We start from the raw sequence: 23,497 nt of genomic DNA on the forward strand, positions 1-23,497 counted from the left end.
CTGAATAAATTGTCACCTCTAAAATTTAATAGTCAAGAACGTGACAATTCAATCAACAGTGTACAGATGCTTTCAATACTGATTTAAAAGAATAGAAAATACTACAAGGAACAAAAATGGATCTCATTTTGTATAACCGAGAGATGGAAGAAATATTTTTAAAACTGGAAACAACAACCTTTTCTGGAAACTGGATCAGTAACCCCAGCTGCTGGTGAGAACTTGCAGGATTGCAAATCTTAGCAATAGCAATAGCACTTAGACTTCTATACTGCTTCATAGTGCTTTTACAGCCCTCTCTAAGTGGTTTACAGAGTCAGCCTATTGCCCCCAACAATCTGGGTTTTCATTTTACTCACCTTGGAAGGGTGGAAGGCTGAGTCAACCTTGAGCTGGTGAGATTTGAACTGCTGAACTGCAGCTAGCAGTCAGCTGAAGTAGCCTGCAGTACTGCACTTTAACCATTGCGCCACCAAATCTTAACTCCTGCTTAAGATTATTTGTTTTCAAAAAGTATTTATAGGTAGTCCTCGATTTACGACTACAATTGAGCCCAAAATTTCTGTTGCTAAGCAAGACAGTTGTTAAGTGAATTTTATACCATTTTACGACCTTTCCTGCCACAGTTGTTAAATGAATCACTGAAGTTTTAAATTGGTTATTAAATGAATCTGGCTTCCCCACTGACCAGTGGTGGGATTAAAAAAAAAATTAGTACCAGTTTTACTACCAGCTTGGTGGGCATGGCATGGCTTGATAGGCGTGGGCATGGTAGGGGAAGGATGCTGCAAAATCTCCATTCCCACTGCACTCCAGGGAAAGGTTACTGCAAATTCCCCATTTCTTCATGATCAGCTGGGACTCGGGAGGCAGAGAATAGATGGGGGTGGGGCCAGTCAGAAGTGGTATTTACCAGTTCTCTGAACTACTCAAAATTTCCACTATCTGTTCTCCAGAACTGGTCAGAACCTGCTGAATATCACCTCTGCACTGATTGCTTGATAGAAGGTCACAAAAGGTGATCACATGACTCTGGGACACTGCAACTGTCATAAATATGAGACAGTGGCCAAGCTTCTGAATTTTGATCAGGTAATGAGGGGATTCGACAATGGTCAACTTCGAGTGGTCACTAAATGAATGGTTGTAATTCGAGGACTACCTGTATTTTAAAGAGCACTTGTATTGACTGAAGACAAATAGGTTTCTAAATAGGCACTGCATTTTTTAATGATCCTAATTGCTATGAATTCAATCATATAAATATGTACACACAATACACATTAAATGCACAAACTCATAAGTAAATATAAATAGCCTAGTTTTTTCAGGGACCATTTATCGCCTGAGGTTTGTGCCCATCCTGTAAAATTGGGCAGAGTTGGCATGCTCTTGGTTCAATCAATTAAACCGTATCAACTGATAAGAGTCCATGAAATGGGCCTTCTGTTTCTGGGACTGCCCTTTTGTAAGAACTTTCCCTCAGATTCATATGGCCTGTACCCTGTACCCTGGCTTTACTTAAATTAGCCCTTTAAACCTGATTCTTCTCCAAGGACTAGAACTTAGAGTGGCAGGCCCGATGTATGATGAATTTCTAGAGACTGAGCTATTTTCCTTGCAATATTTGGTTTTATTTGGTTGTGTATTATATTGTCTCAAATTCTTTAATATTGTATACTAGAGATACAGTGGAGTTGGGCAGCTTGTGTAACCAACCAAACAACCGATAAAAAACTTATCTGTCTCCAATCTCATTTTTCAAAAATGAAGTTTGAGAGCAGTGACTATTCAGCTCCACTTAATTCTATTAACAATTGCTGAGATTCTTGCTAGATTTTTTAGACAAAATAATCTTAGTATGTTGAAATTAAACTTGTCTGTGATTGGATAGTAGAGATATGACCTTTTCAAGCCTACTGTGTACCACTGAAGTTTGACATCAATAATACACTATGATTAGAAACAAGGCATATAGTCTTAAACTCCAGCTGAATGACCAGTTTCGGTTGTTTTATTCCATGTCATTTGAGTTGAGAGATGATGTACAAATCAAATTTATCTTGCATACTTTGTGATATCCAATAATGTGAAGCCAATCATCTGGAGGTTTGGTTTACATTGTTACAAATATAAAAGGTACATGCCTATCTGTTTTTTGTCAATCCTACAATAGTTGTTGATATCCTGAGGCAGTCACTGGATAATGTTTGAGGGAAAATAGACATAATTTAATTCAGACATTTTGTGGATTGGGAAATCAGCTGTTTGGAATGGTAGACCTAACTACTTAGTGGGATTACTTTCTTCTTGAAGAATTAAGTGTAAGCTTGAGAACTCTCTTGAGCTCTCTACTATAGTCAATAGTTTGAGTGGTAGAGTCATAAAAGTGAATTTTGTTAATTAAAGGCAATATAGCAGCTATCACATGTTCAAAACGTTAGGAACTATTGTAGTCATTTGTAACCCATCTCTACTTATCACTAAACTGAAATAATGTTGTTATTCATTGTAGTTGCTTTGAGTCTAGCTCAGAAACTCACAAACACCTCAATGTGAATGAACAAAAAAATGGAATGAAATGATTTAGGTTGGGTTAGAAGGTGAGTTAAAGAAGTGGATACTAACTAAATCTGCCCAATTTTAGGATTGGGCAGAGTATTTAGTTGGGCACAAACTTCACAAACTGTATATATTTGTTTATATTTATATGCATTAATACGTATTGTGTGTGCACATATTTATATGAACACTGACCCAACGTATAGGAATTAGGCTCATAAAAATGCAGTGCCTATTCAAAAATCTATTTGTCTTCAGTCAACAAAAGTAATAAGAATGTTAACAAATATAATAAACCACCTTTGTTAAGATAATAAACCAGGAGAAATCTGAAATGCTAGAGATGAAACCAAACATACTGGTAGATCAATGGAAGAACATTTTATAAAAAGAAAAGTTCATATTTCCTTTTCTATTTTCTATTTCTACATAGGGCTTTAATACAGCTCTCACTTTAACATGCTTCTGTACTGTCATGACTTTCCATCCAATTATCACATGTTGTTGAATCATTACATAAAAACATAAATTTCATATGTTTAATGTTCCTAACACTGCCTCAAACCCATTGCTTAATGCAATCTGAATAAGAACAGCAGATAAATAATTGTAAATAATTACATGATAGGTACATGTAAATTATAGCAATATTTGAACTGATGTACCCATGAGTTAATTTATCCATGTAAAGAAAACTGCACTGGGCTCTATCATGTTGCAATGCTTAAGATATATTAGCACATGCTGAAAGTACCCTAGCACAATACTACTTGATACAAAAACATCCTGCCTGCAAACAGCTAAAATTACATAGAAAGATATTCTAGTTAGTCTTTTTCTTAATGTGGCTCCATCTGCAGTAGAACCTCTGATAAAAAGAAGCGTGACTACTATTAAAATAATACTCTCCATAGAGCATTATCTAATATTAATCTGTAAAATAGGGTCAGTAGTAGCTTCAGTAGGTAATTTTATGATATTCAGGTTAAGGCCCACCAAATTTGGGGTGTCCTTAGACAGCTGTTAGGTTGTTAAATGGCACTAAGACTTAAAATTGTCTGTGTCTCTTCACAGTCATCTAGTAGTCATCTGGATTGAAAACCAGTTTGGTCTGATGGTTAATCCTTAACCCTGGTTAACTCGGGTTAATACACCAAGCAACGAACAAGAAAACTCGAGTTCCAATCCTACCTTAGGCATAGAAGCCAACTGCATACTTTGGGCTCTTTTTCAACCTAAGGAAGAAGATAGTAGCAAGCCACTCCCAAAAATGTTGCTGAGAAAACTGAATAAATTTTTCCATATAGTCACCAGAAGTCAATATATAAATGTGAATAAAAAATTAATTCTTCTTCCCAGGACCCTCTTCTGCTCAAGTTCTTATATATGTTTGTTTGTACAAAAAACTAAACACAAATGTACTTAGTGCTTATCAATTATTTGCATCACATTATCTTGGGTAGAAGCAATATAAATTAATAAAAAAACAAGACAGCAGTTTTGTTTGATGGTGAAGATGTTCTAGAACTGAAAGGACTTGGGCTCATGTCTGCTTTGATGCACAGAAGCTGACTGGTTAATTGTGGGACATTTTTCAGAGATAAAATTGGAGAAAGGCATGATAGTTGGGCAACAATGGTAAGCCAATAAATAAAATTAAGATTACTACCTTTCTTCTTTTAAAAGCTCCTTTGGTTCCTGGCACAGCTTCACAAACAAGGCCAATTGCTTCTCTAAAAAGATAGAATAGGATGTCAAAAGCAAATGCTTATGCTATTTTTCTTCATTTATTTTTACAAACAGGGCTTGAAAATCTAAATTGGTCCCTTATGACACACACACGTGCACACACACACACACACACACATATCTGCAGAAAAATCTGAAGTTAAAATTAGCATTGTATGATATTAGGCACTTGAAATATTGTATATTTTGACTATTTCATACTTGTATTAATTGTGCTAATAGGAACAACACAATTACTCAAACATCAAATTTTCCTAGAGGAATGTAAGTTAGTAGCATAATACATTTTCAATGCATGGATTTTCCTTCTATCTGAAATATATTTTTTGGGATTTCTGGAGTCAATGAGATTGGTTTTAGATTAGATATAACAGGCATTTCCATACCAAAAAGAGTATATGAACATTTATTATGAACCAATGCAAACAGTCTGAATAAATACATGGCACACTCTGTCTTACAGTAATTTTCATTTCTTGCAGTTTTTGGTTTAAATGCACACAAGCACATAAACGTACACCAGGACAGAGCACAATCCTTCACAGTCAAATCAGGTCAAATAAACTCTTATTGAATATGATGTCAGGGTGATCTGACTGCTTTGTTATAGAAAAAGACTCCTCAGTCTTAATATTTACTTCTATTATAGAGTGACTGCTAATATTAGTTGTATGCTGAGCTATGACTGAAATAAAATAAAAGGAAATATAACGTAAAATAAGAATTTAGTGTTGAATAACCTTCATAGTTCTATAGCCAAAAACAATCGGCGGTAATGTTCTATAGATACAGGTAGTCCTCGATTTACAACCACAATTGAGTCCAGGATGTTGCTAAGTGAGACATTTGTTAAGTGAGTTTTGTCCCATTTTATGACTTTTCTTGGCACATTTGTTAAGCGAACCACTGCAGTTGCTAAATTATTAACATGGTCATTAAGTGAATCTGGCTTCCTCATTGACTTGGCTGGTCAGAGGGTCAAAAATGATGGTCACATGGCCCCAGGACAGAAGTGGGTTCCTACCAGTTCGGACCAGTTTGGCCAAGTAGGTAGTAACTCGGCTGGCCACGCCCCTGAACCAGTTCTATAGCCGGCACCATCTTGTTTTTTACTTCTGTGCAAAACAATTTTTTTACTACTGCGCATGCACGCATAGCAGGCAACAAGCACACTAGCACAAAGCGCATCCCTGAGCGAACCAGCAGTAACAGAAGTCGAAACTTCTGGAAACTGCAACTGTCATAAATATGAATCAGTTGTCAAGCATCCAAATGTAAATCACATGGCCATGGGGACTCTGCAATGGTCACAAGTCTGAAAAATGGTCATAAGTCACTTTTTCAGTGTCATTGTAACTTTGAATGGTCACTAAATGAACTGTTGTAAGTTGAGGATTACCTGTAAAGGAAAACGAGGACCGATGCAGAATGATCCATGGTGCAGAATGACCACATACAAGAATCAAGAACTCATCCCTAACTTCTCCATAAACCATTTTGCTTAGCATGTTTTAGAGACGATTTCAGTATGTTACATGTATCCAAACTGTTCAGAAATACAGTTGTTTTTTTCACTTTTCATCCACAGTATTGCCAAGACTGTATTTTATTATTATCATTATTATCATTATTATCACTATTATCACTATTATCATTATTATCATTATTCGCAACAACAGAATTGTATCACAGCGGCCAGTTGTTTCGCCAGATTTGGCATTGATTACTAGTCGGACCCCACTCAGGGGCCTAGGACATCGTAACGTATTTTCGTAATATGTGTGCAGATCTAAGCAGTGAGGCTTTTGCATTTGACTGATGGTGATTTTGTCAATTTTTAACTGTTTTAAATGTAATCCAGTGCTTTTGGAATAGCACCCAGTGTGCTGATTACCATTGGAATTACGACTGCTAGTTTGTGCCATAATAGTTGAACTTCGATTTTCAAGTCCTTGTATTTCGCATTATTTCATATTCCTTCTCGTCGACCCTGCTATCACCTGGTATTGCGATGTCTATGATTGTAACCTTATTTTTCTTAACCAGTGTGATGTCTGGTGTATTATGTGCCAGTATTTTGTCCGTTTGTATGCAAAAATCCCACAAGATCTTGACCATCTGATTTTCAGTGACTTTTTCAAGCTTATGTTCCCACCACTCTGTTGTTGTTTTAATATTATAATTTTTGCACAAATTCCAATGGATCATTTGTGCTATTGAATTGTGCCGCAATTTATAATCAGTCTGCGCAATTTTTTTACAGCAGCTGAGTATGTGATCAACAGTTTCATCAGCTTCTTTGCAAAGTCTGCATTTGGCATTATCAGAGGATTTTTTGATTTTGGCCTTAATGGCATTTGTGCGGATAGCTTGTTGTTGTTATTATTATTAGGCATTCTGAGGAAGATTGTATGATTGTTGAAAGGCAATATTATATGATACAGAAGAGAGATAGTTTTCTGGAAACTTGATCCTAAGATTCTTAGGACTTTCAAAATAATTAGTGCTTGGAAGAAGGCTTAAGAACAGACCAGAAGACTAAAGATGATACCTGAGGTAGATTCCCTAAATTGAATTCTGTTTCAGCAGCTGCAAAATTATTGTTTCATAACAGATGACATAATAGTTGCTAGCATTTTTTTCTCTGCTAGCTGTTTCCTATGCTGGGACTGGAACTGCAGGAAGGAAGGAAGGAAGGAAGGAAGGAAGGGAAGGAAGGAAGGAAGGAAGGAAGGAAGGAAGGAAGGAAGGAAGATGCTGCATGCTGAGAGTTTTGTTAGTTTGTTTGCTGGCCAAAGCAGAAACAGGGTAACTTCTTTATACTCAGCATAGAAAAAAAACAGATAATCAGAAGGAACGATTAGTGCCTCTTGTCCTTTCTTCCTATTGCAACAAATCAGATGATAAAAATTTAGATTAGCCTTGCAGAAGTAAATTATTATTTAAAAAATAGCAAAAGGAAAAGTGGGAAAGACTGAGTGGGTTTATAAATAGAAGAAAATGGCATCTTATTCACATTCCCTGAATGCAACAGGATTACTGCCCAATAAAATCCTTATCTGGGAACACCAAATTACCAAAATTATTAAGTGCTTTTAAAAAAGTATGGCAAAAATAGGGTTAAATGCTGGCTTGCATTTGTTAACTCTTTTGAAGCAATGGACAAGCTTTCTCCAACTTGGTGCTGTCTTCATTGGAAAACTAGAAGGATTGAACCTCTATTTCCTGATTTCCACAGCTGACAAGCATTCCCAGAAGAGCATCTGTTGGCAAAAACAAGTCTCCAATTCTTTCATGGATGGGTGTTTATCTTGCTTTCGTGATCAGAACTGACTATTGGGCCAGAAAAGGATTTCCAACCAATTAATATAGGGCTATTGGGGCAAAAAAGGTAAAACAATGCATAAGTAAAATATCTCCTCCTTTTTTCTCCTTCTTTATCCATTCCTTATATATGGCATATATCTAGCTATTAATATACACATAATGATATTAATACAGTATCAAACCTAACTGACTGCCCTCAAAAAGTGGGCTCAAAATATTAAATCAGACTTTATTAATAAGCTATCAGAATAAATAATTTTTAAAACTGATTTACTTTGGCAGCTTTATGTACTTTTCAATGCATATATTCACAATGGACCCAGTCGGTTATTCAATATTGCCATAGTTTCACCTTACTATTTAGGAAACCTATTGTTTTCCCAGGTGGTAGAGTCAAGGCTTGGCACATAAATGATTATATCCTCCAGATTTATAACAGCATATCCTCACTTTCAAATATATATACTCTTGGATTTATAAAATCAATCACAGCTTTGAAACTATACAGAAGCTGTATTGAAAAAGTGTTCTGAAAAATGATATGAATGTATTTACATTGAAAACATGGATTCAAAATTGACAGCAGCAAGTTTTAAAGATTAGACTCAAGCAATATAGTAGTTACATATTTCCTGCCTTAAGAATCATTACACATCACAAAACAGAGGCAAATAAAACACGCTTAGAAATCTTAACTTGACATACTGTTGTTATTTATTTGGAATTTCGTACATAAAGCAGCCTTTTCCTACTTAGGACATTTCCCCATAGCTCAAATAAAGCACTGAGCTGCATTTCACAAAAGCTTATTGGTGTTAATAATTTGATAGTCAGAAAAAGGTGTCATCAGGCAACTGGTTTTTTGTCACATAGATTAAAACAGCTCTCCTCCTATTTATATTTCCTCTGTGAGAAAGCAGAAAGGTAAAGCTGCCACAGGGTATATGTTCTCCCCATGGTCAATCTCAGTTTGCTAACTCATAGGGTTGACTTGATATCCTAATTTTCCACTCAGAAAAGGTTGCTGTCTGCACTCCTCTCGATATTTCCAAGTGGCTGGAAAATCACCTACCAATCACTGCATTACAGGAACAAATAGTCCTCGACTTATGACCACAATGGAGCCCAAAATTTCTGTAGTTAAGTGAGACATTCGTTAAATTAATTTTGCCCCATTTTGCGACCTTTTTTGCCACAGTTGTTAAGTGAATCTCTGCAGTTCATAAGTTAGTAACACGGTTGTTATATGAAATCTAATTTCCCCATTGACTTTGCTTGTCAGAAGATTGCAAAAGGGGATCACATAACCCGGGACGCTGCAATGGTCATAAATATGAACCAGATGCTGTGGATCTGAATTTTGATCACATGATCATGGGGATGCTGCAAAGGTTGAAACTGTGAAAAACTGTCATAAATCACTTTTTTCAGTGCCATTGTATCTTTGAATGATCACTAAACAAACAGTTGCAAGTCAAGAACTACTTGTTGTTACATCTGCAGATTTAGTCATCTGTCAGAAGGACAGTGGATGGGCCAATAAAGGGATCACCACAAACCATTTCCCTCCCTCCCTCCCAATCCCTTTTTATCTTTCTCTGTTGCTTCATTGTGCAACTCTTAAATATGAGTTTAGTATACTTGGTGCAAAACCCATGTTCAAAAGAATCCCAAACAAGAGGTAGATATAATGGGCATGGGTTTTTGCTGTGAAACGGCTTACTCCATCCTTCATCTTCTTCCTACAAACCCCACCACCACTGCTGCTCTGCTGCTAAGTCTCTGAATTGGAGGTGAGTATAAAGGGAGCAAGTGCTTGATCAGAAAGAACTGGACTTCCTACTCGCCAGAGTAGAATGGTCCCTAAAGACACTGTCCAAGAATATGTCAATCATTTATATGCTATTTATAAATGCATATATTACATAAGCATATATATATATGTCTCACTCGTCATCCTCAGGCTGGTTTTTTGGCTTAAAGCATGGCCGGAGCTGCCGTTTTTCTATAAATCTTGGTGGGGAAGTGTGGAGTGCTGGCTTTGTTTCAGTAAGTGAATTGATTGGCTGTGTGGCTGTATCATGATTCATAGATTGGTGCTGATTGGTGCTGGCTGTGTGTCCATTGTTGTTTGTGTTGTAGCGGCCTGGGTGGTGATGGGGCTCGTTTGTTTACCAGCCACACAGCCAATCAATCCACTTACTGAAACAACACCAGCACTCCACACACCCCCACCAAGATTTATAGAAAGACGGCAGCTCCAGCCATGCTTTAAGCCAAAAACACCAGCCTGAGGATTGCGAGTGAGACCTTGCCAAAACGTTGCCAAGACAATCTCAATCTTACACAGGAAAAGACCCAAATACAACAAGAAACTTACATATAATTATCATCACCAGCAACATGCACCCTGCACTATTCCTGGTATTTTTCTCCTTCAAGTAAATTAATTGTATCTGATTCAAAAGGTACAACAGTGATGGGAATGTATGTAGAATATATCATCTTACCTTGTTATCTGTGTTCTAGTATTAAAATCCAGAGATTTCATGGACCGCAAGACCTTTATACATCCCAAATACTACAAAGAGGAAAAAGTGTGCATATAATATAACTGAAATAAACTTTGTACAGCAAATCCATACTCATACTTTGATAGACAGAGGTTCTGGTTTTATTTATATCTCTTCTCCAACAATTAGTCCATCAAAATGGCTTGCTAAGCATGTATGGTAAAACAAATCCCATTATCCCCTTTCTTATTCTTATATATTTTTTCATTTATCTATGCAGCAAATAATCATTTTTTTAAAAAAATTGGAGCCCTCCCTATTAGGTTAGAAGCTACACAGAAGGCCCTTTCACTAGCGTGTACATTTTTAAGCATACTATTATTAGTCTAGGTTGCATAATTAGTTAATGCTGCAGAAAGTCCCTTATGCTTATAATTTAATTTGATGCTACATACAATAACTGTGCAAGAATAGAATGAGTTAGAAAATTTGCATACACGATATCATTTGTGTCTACTGTGGGAAAATATATCCTGTGCCGCATGCATGACCCTCAAATTGTGAAAGGCATCAGAAGCCATGCAGACCTGTTTCACGTTCTTTTCCTAAATGTTTGCACACCAACACATCTGCACGAGAATTTAGGCTTTACAGTAAAAAAAAGGCTAACTTGCTATTGACAATTCTGCAGCTGTGTAGATATATTTAAATTAGACTAACTTGATTATAATAGGCCTGGCCAATCTCTCCTTTCTCTGCTGGAAAAGAAATAGAAGGCAGCTGTAAATTTCCTGGCCACAAACATCTTTTGCCTGGTCCAGATATTTCAGTCAGTAAACAACTTTGGGCCAGTTGCATGCTGAATGTAGAGGGATAATGGTTGGAATTCAACTTTGCAGGCACCAGTTTTCTGCACCAATAAATCTATTGACTATTGGGAGCAATAGATGCAAACATAATTGGCAGAGGGACTCAGGACTTTTGTCCTCTTTCTTTGTCAAAAAGGCTTGCTTTGTATGTTTTTTCCCCCTAATGGACCTTCTATGGATTATGCTGAAATTTGAGGGGCTTTCATCTCATTCCTTGTAGGTCATCTAGTCCAACCCCCTGCCCAAGCAGACCCTACACCATTTTTGACAGATGGCAGTGCAGTCTCTTCTTGAAAGCTTCCAGTGATGAAGCTCCCACAACTTCTGGAAGCAAGCTGTTCCATTGGTTGATTGTTCTCGCTGTCAGAAAATTTCTCCTTATTTCGAGGTTGAATCTCTCCTTGATCAGTCTTCATCCATTATTCCTTGTCTGGCCTTCAGGTGCTTTAGAAATAGATTGACTCTCTCATCTCTGTGACAGACCCTCAATATTGGAACACTGTTATCATGTCTCCCCTGGTCCTTCTTTCACTAGACTAGCCATGCCCAGTTCCTCAAACTGTCATCGTATGTTTTAGCCTCCAGACCCCTAATCATTTTAGTTACTCTTTCTAGACTCTCAACATTTTTTTTATGGTGTGGTGACCAAAACTGGATGCAGTACTCTAGGTGTGGTCTTACTAAGGCTTTATAGAATGGTACAAGAACCTCCCTTGATCTTGATTATCCCTCTGTTAATTTAGATTTCATTGGCTTTTTTGGCTGCTGCTGCATACTGTTGGCTTATATTTAATTGGTTGCAATGCATACAATACATACATGCAAGCTGTTCTGTAGACAAACCTGAGCAGCTTAGGTTCGCCATTGTTTCCTTCTGAGGGCTGAGGAAATGTGACTATTCCAAAACCCAGCCCTTCTCATTTACTTTAGATTTAAAGTGATATGAACAAAGGTGTATAGAATCACACATGTACACAAACACTTTTTATGGCATTTATTATTTCAACTTGCACAGGTGGTAAATAATATTACCTGAGATGTTCAGCATATTATGTAAATCAATTAGAAATATAGACATTCCTGAGTAACATTCACAAATAATCTGAAATTTTGGATTATTGGTGGAATCCTGAAATTTTAAGGAAGCAAAATAGAATGAGCATTCATACTTATGAACTTGGCTATAAATAAATGCCATAAGAAAGTGTGCATGTATAAAAAATAAAATTGGCTTACTGAAGAAATGAAAATGATTATGCAGAATTTTGCAAAAATGATGATTGGGATGGAGAAAAAACTGCAAAGAGATACTAAATTCTATAAGAAATTTACCATATCCCCAAATATGAGATAGCAATCTGAACAAAATACTATATATAGGCACTATTATTGCATTTTTAATCATGAAAATAGCATTTTTATAGCAGCTTCTAATGCTAGCCCCTCCCCTAAGTTTGGTAGTTTGCCAGTCAGCCCATAGTCTAAAAATAACCTTGCAAAATTAGACATTTCTTATATAGGCACATTTGAATTCATGCCTGTCTGAATGCAATCTGTCTCACTACTGCCGCATAATACTTTTAGCTGGGAAAAATAACCCTGTCTTTGAAAATTTGCCAACAGTTATTCATGTTGAACTGATTATGCGTATAGTAATGTCATAAAACAGAACTGGCTTCATAAAAAAATATCCAGGCTATTAATTGCATATGAATAAAGGTTAAGGATATGTTTTGTTTCAGGTATTTTTTGTGTGAAGCATCAATGCACAGACTCTATAAGTCTGTTATATTTGATTGAAATTTATTTTAAGATAGCAGAACTCTGCATGATTGTATTTTATTATTCTTAGATTTTCAATTCAAAACTACAATATAAATAGATAAATTTCCCACTCATACTTGGCCCATCACAAGACCCATTACAAGGCTCTCACTTCACACACCTACGCCTGACCCATCACAAAATCTCCTGTTCACACGAAGCCCTCATAAACAGAACACTGAGATTGACATGCCCTAAACTAATATGTTACCTAGTCTGGTAATAAAACTTTCAGAAAGTAACCCACAAGCTCTTGAGAATGAACCTTCACCTTCAAAATTAAATTACTTAAACAGAGAAATTAAATAGAAATTTTAAATTGTAATATATTAAAAAGATAAAATAAGCAGAAGGAATTAATTATATTATTGAAAATATACAATAGCTCTTACCCATCTGGGAAAGTACCATAATAATAGAGAACTGAGACAAATACAGTAGTAGTTATGCAAATCAGGTTCACAGTTGGATTTTCTAAAAACCAAAATAAAATTAAACTGAAAATGACAAAGTGGAAGAGAAGGCTACCCACTCTGATGTGATATGATATATCTTCTCTATCTTTGTGGGGGTATCCACAGGAAGAAGTAAAAAAAAAAGTCCTACCCCACCAAGGCATTTTGGCCTTTGGTCACCAGACTATTAAAAAACAAAAAAACTTTATTTACTAAAATGTGCATGCAAGCTTTTACAGAATTATTAAGAATTATCTATACTGGCCTGAGATCCTTATGGAAGGTAGAATACAATATAATAACTACTCATGATAATATTTTGATGAGTGGCAACACAAGACCTACTAAAACTGACCTCTTTTCCTCCTAAGTCTTTATTTTCCTGATCTTAGATTCCATTCCAATAAGCATGTTTTTATCGTTATTAATTTTATATTACAGGTAGTCTTTGAATTTTGGCCACAATTATGACTGGAATTTCCATTGTTAAGCCTTCTGATCATCGAATCAGTTTTATGACCATTATTCTTTTTGCTGTGCTCATTAATCTGGCATTCCCACATTGACTTTGTTTGTCAGAAACCCTCAGGGAAGAGAGGTGAATGGCAATCATGTGAGCCCGGGACTTTGCAACCTGGCTGCCAAATGCATAAATCACAAACATGTGACTGCAAGAACTCTGGTGCTTCTAAGTGCAAGGACCACTTACAAGTCACCTTTTTCAACACCGTCATAATTTCAAACAGTTGTAAAATGAATAGTTGTATGTGGAGGATTACTGATATGTTGTAGGGTGATACCGGAATTTGGGGTTCATTTTCCTTATTAGAAAATAACAATTATTTGACACTATCGCTATCTCAGTTGTCTTTGCTATTGCTGCAAATCTGTCGCGGAATCTGCAGTTGAAGTTGGAGGGAAGAGTTAAGAGGCTGGGTAGTCTGGAATCACGGAAGGGGAGGAAGCAACAGAAAATACACACCCTCTCCAAACCTTGGAATGTTTATCTAGTTGTTCCGTAATGAGTGCAGCTTGTCTGGCAAGATTTTTGTAAATAGCCGAGTAGCAATAAAAATACTGCCCTGATCAACTTTTAGTGTCATTCTGGTTCCTTGTTGCAGACAAAATCTGATGAAACAGAAGTGGGAATGTCCCTAACTGTTAGCCAGTATATTCCAAAAAAAGAAAAAGCAGCTAGGATTTCTTGACCCTTAATGCCATTTGCATAGATACAGAATTTTACTAAATGTGCACTCAACATAATGGATGCTTCTCATTAATGGATGTAGTGAATATGCTTTTATTTCCAGATGAAAACTATGGAAAGCAAATATACTTTGATAAGAAATGGTACAGAAAATGTAAATACCCAGAGTACAGTCCAGGAAGATGTTTCCATAAACACTCCTTGAACTAATCAAAATTGTGTTTTATTGCTCAGAAATTCTCATAGACCCGGAAAGAGTCATACTATGCTTTATTTATGAAGTTGGTTGAAATCTAATTTTAGAGCAGCTTTCAAATTAAAGTACTTTGCCCTATGCCAATTTTTCTAATTATATTGCATATTGTTATTTGTTTTTTTTTTCCATAATTAAAATGTTATTGTATACATTAAAGTAATTTTTATCATAATGTTTTTAATAATTTCCTATGGCCCTTTTTATTATATCAGATTGTCAGGTCATGGTTTTCTCACTAATGAATACAGGGATCAGTCACAGTAGTTTCAGTGGTGATGCAATATCAAAACTCCCAAATGTTTCTGTAGCAGCTGGATTGTTTATCTCTGTTCTTGATGTATGTTCTTGATGTACTTCTTGGCATTCTAAGATAAATCAACAAACTCCACCATGGAATCAAATGCCATTCAGAACCAGCCAAGTATCAGAAAGTGATATGAAGCTGGGGGCCATATTCACATTCTTTTCTCTGCAGCATAAACATATTCCAGTAACTGTTTTGGTGAAGCTGACTTTACCTCACCTCAGCCCAAAGCTGAGGTATGTTAAAATCATCTTCAGCTGTTCCAGTTTTCAAGTCTGCATTTAGCACAATTTCGATCATTGGGATGCCTTCTGTTATTGTTGATGAAGTCGAGAACTTGGGTTTGCCCTATTATTATTGGACAATTTATATTATGGCTGTAAATCCTTCTCCTTTCATAGTTAAAACAGGCCACAGTCTTCCATTGCTATTTCTAAGATGAGATTCCGTTTCTCCTGGAGTCAACCTGAAATATTGAGTGCTAGTCCTTTACTGAGAAAATGCTACTTCTTTGCTGAATAGGAAGCCATTTTAAACTAAGAAAGAAAGCCACATTGTGTCAGAATTTTGTTCCTTTCAAACATTGCCATTAGCTAATTGGATCACTTTCAGATCACTGCTGATTGTAACTCTAATTTAAGGTCCAGAAGATAACACTTCAAATTTCCACGGCGTGAACGATTCACTAGGTAGCTTTGCACAAAATAACTAAGGTCTGAGCAAAAGAGATCCATTAAAATGCTTCTATAAGATTGTGACATGAACTCCAGACCTTATTACTTGCATGTGATATCACAACAAAAGTAGAAACAGGTGGATTTTTTTACTGCAATGTCACAATATGTTTCACAATTTTAGTATCACAATGTTGAAGACCTGATGCCTATGCTTCAAAGCCCTTCTAGAAAAGAGGGAAAAAAACATTTGAAGCTTTGTAATTAGAATACCAGGGATAAATGATTAATCTAGTACACATTTCATCAATGAAGGATATTTCTTAAAAGAAAACTTTTGTTCACTTGTTTCAAACATAAACATCACCTTTCCATGACAAAACACTGAGAAATGTATGTGTTTCATATGCTGTGCATAGAGGCCATGATGCTTTTTAGAATTCCACTGCATGACTGAATCAGAACATTTTATTTTATGATCAGTTTTGAATTGTTTTAAATTGTTTGTGGCTAATTTCCTGATCAATGTCTGTGGCTGTAAAACGGAGCTTTGCACTTTACAAAGTTCCTGCAATTTCAGAGCAAATGAATCAAAAAAAGCAATTTTGAACAAAGACTATGTTTGCTTTTTTAAATTTATAGGTCAACTTGAATAATAGAATCTAAATGCATAAGCACTGAGATATCACACAAGTATGTTAGTTGCATACCATATATATTAACAAAAGGTTGATATGTCTTGTTTAATTTAGTAATAAGGAAGCTGACAGGAAGAAAGTTTCTTCTCTCCATAGTCACCGTTATCCAACAAAAATTGCTGAAAGAATCAGATGGCTGGCTTTGAAAGCATGGTTGTTTTTAGTGTAGTCTAGTTATATTTTTATAAATAGGAAGATCTGCTGTTTGGAGTTGCGGAGAAACTATATAGCTTTAGCTATTGCTCACCTTGATTTGTTGGTGTTAATATAAGAAATTTGGAATTTTTCATTTCCTTTTCTATTTCAGACAACAAAATATCTTGGTCAACACAATTTCATGGTACTTCTGAATAATATAATATGGACCCCAACTAATGTAGCTAATGGAAGTTACAACTTACCATAAGTAGAATAGATTTTTCTGGTGCACAAATGAAAAAACAAACAAAACAGAAGAAATCCCATTGCACAGAACTAATGCATGTTGGATGTATCCCCATATATGTGGTATTGCATTGTCAATTATAAGCAGCAAAATTGCATCTTTCCATAGTTATTTTAAAAAGGTTCTGAATTTAAGCTGGCAAATTAGGCTGAAAAAAAAGTTGGCTTCATTTTATTTTCAGCAAATGTACTTTCACTGTCCCTTTTTAATATATATTAATTGGAGAGGCATAATCATCCTTTCCGATAAATATGCTAAAAGCTGGCACAATTTCCTAAACTATATGAAGATATTCGTGTATTTGTAGAAATAGAGATGATACACACACATACACACATAATTTGACTATAAATCTACTGTATATCAGTTTTCAAAATATATTATTTATCAGAGAAAATTATTGAGAGATATTTCAGGTTCAGCTTGATCTAAGAGCAATATGTTAACTAATGAAGCTACGTGAAGCTGCTTCCCATGCCAATCTATTGCTTTACAACAGACATGGCTTGTAGACAGTGGGTAGAAGATGCACCATCTACATTTTTTAAATTTAAATCAATAAAACAATGCAAACTCACAACAGTTTAAACAACAATAAAGATTTTAGCTGTCTTCAGCCACTGATCCTTGAAGTTAGATTACGCTCATAGTTCCAAACGGTTAGGTATTACAGAATTGAAAAGGGATTGCCTTGAAGGCATTGTTTCCATCCATCATATGAACTGATGCCCTGTACTACACTTAGAATTCTGGATGTCTGATAAAAGAAATACTAATGTTTTGAGTCTCCAATACATCCTGGGAGTTATAGTACTATATTTTAAAGCAATGTCCATGTATTTATTAAATTTATTTATTATCCTCACCTTATTTTAGTAGCATTTAGTAGAAGGAGTCTAACGTATTCTAGAACCCCAATTAGATCACAGCAACTGCCATAATACAAATTATATTTCAGGATTTATAATACATACAAATTAACTTGGTGCATATCTGACAGGTAATAATCCTTACCAACATGAATGTACTTTTCTTCTGCACAAAGAAAATGTTTTTCTTTACCTAATTTCTGGTTATCTTACAGCATCATACAGATGCTAAATTTTCCTGTGGAATTAAAGACACATCTGACAATAAATTGTATACATTTTTGAATAGTCTTTGTATGTGTATTTGTTGAATGATAAAGAAGTATTAACCAGATTGAAAAAAAGATGGCTACACATTTTCCCTCTTAATTTAATTGCTTAACTGTGGGATACAAAAAACATTAGAATTTATATAGACCTTTGGCTTCTATTAAATGAATTTAACAAGTGGTACATTGCCAAATCAGAATTTTTATTACATTGCACCAGGCATGGATGCTGGGAAGGAAAGAAAAAAATCTAGGAAGCTGCTGGCCTTAGACTTAAAAAATTCAGTAACTACATCTATACCATTGTATACTTGGGAAATGTGCTGTATATAGATTCTAAACCAATTATTCAATAGTTTTAAAATTGTACTTCAAACTGAACAGTTCCAATTTTCATTAATAGATAACGAGATTATTGCACGACTATTTTTCTCCCTGTCTTCAAAAAATTGTGAATATCACTAAAATTTATTGTTTTGTAGAAATCTGCTGGGTTTAGTGATTTCCCAGCTAATTTGATAATCCCCTCCATTTAATAGGTGATATAAATCAAGGTATGCTACACACACACAGAGAGAGAGAGGAGAGAGAGAGAGAGACGAGAGAGAGAGATGAGAGAGAGAGACGAGAGAGAGAGAGGAGAGAGGACCGAGAGAGAGAGAGATGACGATGAGAGGAGAGAGAGAGAGGGAGAAGAGAGAGAGAGATTCCCAAGTCTTAAAGTTCCAGTTAAGCAGCTGTTTCTTTAAATTTAGATATTAAGATTTTATCATCTACCTTGGCTCACAGATTGCTGCCTGTTCTTCATCCTAATATTACACAACCCCTTAGGTTGGATTTCTGTCTGCTCATAAAGGGTCTGATAATGTAAAATTGTTAATGAATGTGAATCCTGCACTTATTTCTTTAGATGAAAATAAAGTTTTTGATGTAATTTCTCAAAGTTTCTGACACAGATGTTAACTCATATTAAATTTCCCCAACAATTTTACATTTGGGATTAATGTTTTACTGAATTTCTCATTTTATGATTGTCAATGGTGTGTCACCTCCTTGATTGAAATGATGCCATTGATGTGAGAATTAATTTCCAATTTCAGAATATTTGAATGTTATTTAAATTATCACAGCCTGAACTTTCCGTATTGCCACATTTTGGCTGAAATTCACAGGATTGCTAATATGACCAAAAATAATCAGTGACTTCTAAAATTATGTATAGTTCTACTTGGCTTCATGTATATAATATAAACCTAGTTTTATACAAGATACAGAGAGAGAGAAAATTGCAAAAGGAAATTTCTAATTATATCCTTTAAATTAAAGCAGATCAAACTAAAATAGAATGAGTATAAAAGCAAGTTGTTATTAAAATATTAGACAAAATCTAAAGTAGTTAAAAGTTAAATTAGTTGTTAGAGAATTAATAATGTGAATTATTAAAATGAAGGATACTAAAATATTGAACTTCTAAGATATCAAATATTAAATAATAAGTTGCATTTATTTGTTGTGTAATATTATAGATAGTGCAAATTTTAAACTACTTCACTAATAATTAGCAGGTTAGAATAAAAATACTCAAAATTTTAGATAATTAACTAAGGTATTACATGGGCAGTATATCTTTGCTGAATGTAGTACTCATCACTTTCTCATTAAATCTTTTTTTTTCAAAATCATTCATGTTTGTCCCACTATCTTCAACATTGATGAAGAGAAATGTCTCTTAATGGGTTCTGAATGTTCTGGATTTAATGTATTGTATCCTGGAGTTTTTCCATTATGACTGTTTATAGTTCGGTGTACTAAAAGTCTAAATCTGGAAAACTCATTTCCTTCCATTTATGAACTACAGCCATCCTTCCTGCCACTAATCAAATCCTTATTTTTCTCCCTAAAGCAACATTAAAAATATTGTTCTTGTTTTACAGGGATGGAAGATGAACAGATCTGATCCCCAAGCAACAAATGTTCAGAACTGTCAGATCATTGGGTAACTCCACCAAATGTGCCAGTTAATCATCTTTAGAAAAAGATGTTGATATTTTGGTTAACAAAGGAACAAAGAATTTTTGTGCATATTATTATTATGTAATGTTATTATCAAAAGGACAAATCTATTCCTGAGTTACAATATAAGACTGTTGAAATGTGTTTACCCTCATCAACAACAACAAGAGGACAAGAAAGAGGATTTTTGAGCTGCTGATGAAATTTTTCACACATAAGATAAATTTCTAGTTCTTTCTTCCTTAATTTCTTTTTGGGGGAAAACTAATATCTTTGTTATATTATTTTTTAATTCTGTGTATTCATGTAATGCCTTACATGTGCCGGGGGGGGGGGGGAACAGAAACATTAAAAATTCCAAACAATAAAATATTATTAAAACAATTATCAGTGAAGTCAGGAAAGAAGTGAAAAAATCACTACGCAGCCAATATCTGTAATATATGGAATTACAATTCATTATTCCCAATATCAATAACTTTTAAAAAAACTTTAATAATTAAAAGAGGAAAAAGAAATCTAAAAAAGAAAAAATATGATGCAAACAAAATTCAGTAAAATAGAAATATCAGTTCATTTTTAAACACAACATTAAACTTTGAGTACACAAAATAATACTGGTCTATTACCTTCCATTCTATTCCAAGTCAATTCATAAGCAGGTAGCAAAAAATAATGTCCAATAGTAACAATCTTTTTGCTGAACTAGAATTATATACCGAGATCATGAATAAACTTTGTTTTCTATATATCTATCCAGAAAAAGTCAGCATGAATGCTTAAGAGAAGCTTTCAATAATAAATAATTAAAATGAAAATTTTCTATAAAGCATACTATTTACCCTAATCCACCAACAATAGTGCCTCATCCATCAAGTTTTTAAAGTCACTTGAAATTTGCAACTGATGCTTTTTTATCAGAATATAAGTAAGCAAATGATACAGAATAGCTATTCTAAAATCTGACACTATATATATATTTCCTTCATTATCCAGTAATGAGTACTATATTCTGAAAAATAGCAATGAGAAGCATATTTTATTCTACATGCCATGATAAATTTGTTCATTAAATATGGTTAAGTAATTTAGCTATAATTATAATTACAAACACTAACATTTTCCTATTTTTGTAAAAGCAAACTTTTAAACCAGATAATTAAGAAGATAACTGAAATAAAAGTACAGCCAGTGTAGAATCTTGAGCAATGAAAATTAAAGGTCTGCACTGTTGTACTATACGGTATATAATTTCCCCCTTTAAATAATCATTCCTATTTTCAAAAAATAAAATATAAATACAATGCTTCTGCTTAATCTTATGAAATATCAAATGTTTTTTATGAAAATCTGTTCTGTTACAATGAATGGTCATTCTCAACAGTGCCATTTTAGAACCAAGTAACTATCGGCATACAGTCACAAAATAAATCATTAATTTTGCCTTTAAGTTCTTAGACGTCACCTGGTCAGATGAAACCTTAACTACATTGAATCAAAAAACTGACCTAGAAATGCACAAGGATTTATTTGTCCTACTCCTTAACTATCAGGGAACAGAAAGGGGGGAGAAAGTCCTGTTAAAGACTGTTATGTAAAACAAGACTGCATTTTGAATGCACCACTTCAAGAAAGAGTATTTCTGTTTGCAAATAAGACAGATTCTACAAGCTGTTGCTCTTCTAGCCATGACATGCAAATAAGAGTTGCGTGTGTATTTGTACACACACACCAAACACACACAGACACACACACCATTTGAGATATTTGATGTTTAAACTCAGAATTATCATATGGAAAGATATTACTCTTACCTCACCTATTACAGATTCTCCAGAGACAATACTAATAAATATATACAAATACATGCAGTGCTCTGAAGAGCTGGATATATAATCCCTTTAATTTTGAAAGTGCTCTTTCCCACTGCTTTAAATCATTTAAACTGCCAAGAAGTCAGCTTGAATGTTCACTTAATGAAAGCAAATTAACATCGGTTTTTCACAATAAAATCTTTTGCACTTAACAGTCTTCATTAGACTAAATTCCAGATTAAAAACCTCCAACCTATTTGGCTGGTGTCTAGGTTCCCCCCCCCCAAAAAAAATATTAAACAGATACAAAAAAAAAAAAACAGAGCGTGGAAAGAAAGAAGACCAACCTTCACAATATACATCACTCCTGGTCCTAGGATCTTCTCATTTGAATGCAGCCATCCTTGGGGTACTTTGTTGGCAGTGCTGCCACGCTGATTCCAGTCCTCATCTCCCAGGTACATTTCCTCCGACCATGGTTTTTTCCCGGTATTCATCTTGTTCTTGTCCTGCTGAGAAGGCAGGGTGGCAGTGGCAAGGCTACATGTGTTGTCTGAAGTCTCTGCTGCTGGACTACCCTGCAACTTGGCGACAGCCAGCTCTTTCACTGCAGAGGAAAGGTTCTTGATGCCCCAAAGGCTGCCTGTGGAGGAGAGTTTTAAGTGGGACGCTTTAGGCACAAGAGTGGAAAGGGTGGTGCTTCCACCATGCTCCTTCTGGAGGTTCTCAGGTGAGGCCAGATATGGCGAAGACGCTGAAATGGTATCTGTTGAGGATAACTTGCTGTTGATGGACCAGTTATGGACCGTATCATCCACTGATGTCACCGAATCATTCCTGAAGCGGTTATACTTGGAACGCTGAAGCATGCCCTTCTATCTGGAATCTTGTGTTCGTTCCAGCAAACAGGAAACCCCTCTACTAACATAGCAGATGATTTAGAGTATCAAAGATGGTCAGTGAAAATGTGGCCATGGGGAGGAGCTTGTGGTTTTTTTTTAAAGAAAAAAATGAAAGGAATTTTGCTTAAGGTTCCATGGTAAGGCTAGGCAAAGCGGTAATTTTCTGTGCAACAGAAAGATCCCAGTCCAGCTCAGAGCTGCCAAGTCTCTCACAGCAAAAGCATGACTCACCCAAATGAGAAGGACCCTTTTCAACAAAAGGCTCAGTGAATGCTGCAAAGCACTTCCTGTAAGGAAAAAAAAATCCACCCACTTACAGCACACTACCTCCAATCAATTCTCACATTTCCTTTCCCTATTTGAAACAGATATTTAGCCTTCCTTCCTTCCTTCCTTCCTTCCTTCCTTCCTTCCTTCCTTCTAGATGGATGTCTGCAATGGCTCAAAGCAATTGCATTAACTTTTTTCCCTATGTAAAGTACTAGCCTATTTTGGCTTTATAAATATGCCCCAGTGTGCAACTATTCAAAAACAGAAAGCAAATGCTACAAATTCTACACAGTACAGAATCCCTCATTCTCTCCTTGTTTTCCAGAAAAGCTCATTATCAATTAAAATAGCCATATGTTTGTCACTATAATCACCAAAGTGCAGTCTTTCTTTCAAAACCACAGTGTTCTGATTCTGAAATTTTTAATGCCAGCAGTTTATATTAAATGTTGTGCTGTACAATATGAAAAACATATG

General features: G+C 35.2%; 1 protein-coding gene across 1 annotated transcript in view; it reads right to left on the reverse strand.

Annotated features, from left to right (window-relative positions):
* Positions 1-22,717, reverse strand: part of SHC3 (SHC adaptor protein 3) — a 39,413-nt gene extending 16,696 nt beyond the window's left edge. The window contains 3 exon segments of the mRNA XM_032214481.1: positions 4,232-4,295; positions 10,149-10,219; positions 22,196-22,717. Coding sequence (XP_032070372.1) covers positions 4,232-4,295; positions 10,149-10,219; positions 22,196-22,717 — 657 coding nt within the window.
* Between the last annotated feature and the right edge of the window lie 780 nt (positions 22,718-23,497).

This window comes from Thamnophis elegans, chromosome 3 (genome assembly GCF_009769535.1).
Source record: "Thamnophis elegans isolate rThaEle1 chromosome 3, rThaEle1.pri, whole genome shotgun sequence".
NCBI classification, from domain to species: Eukaryota; Metazoa; Chordata; class Lepidosauria; order Squamata; family Colubridae; genus Thamnophis; species Thamnophis elegans.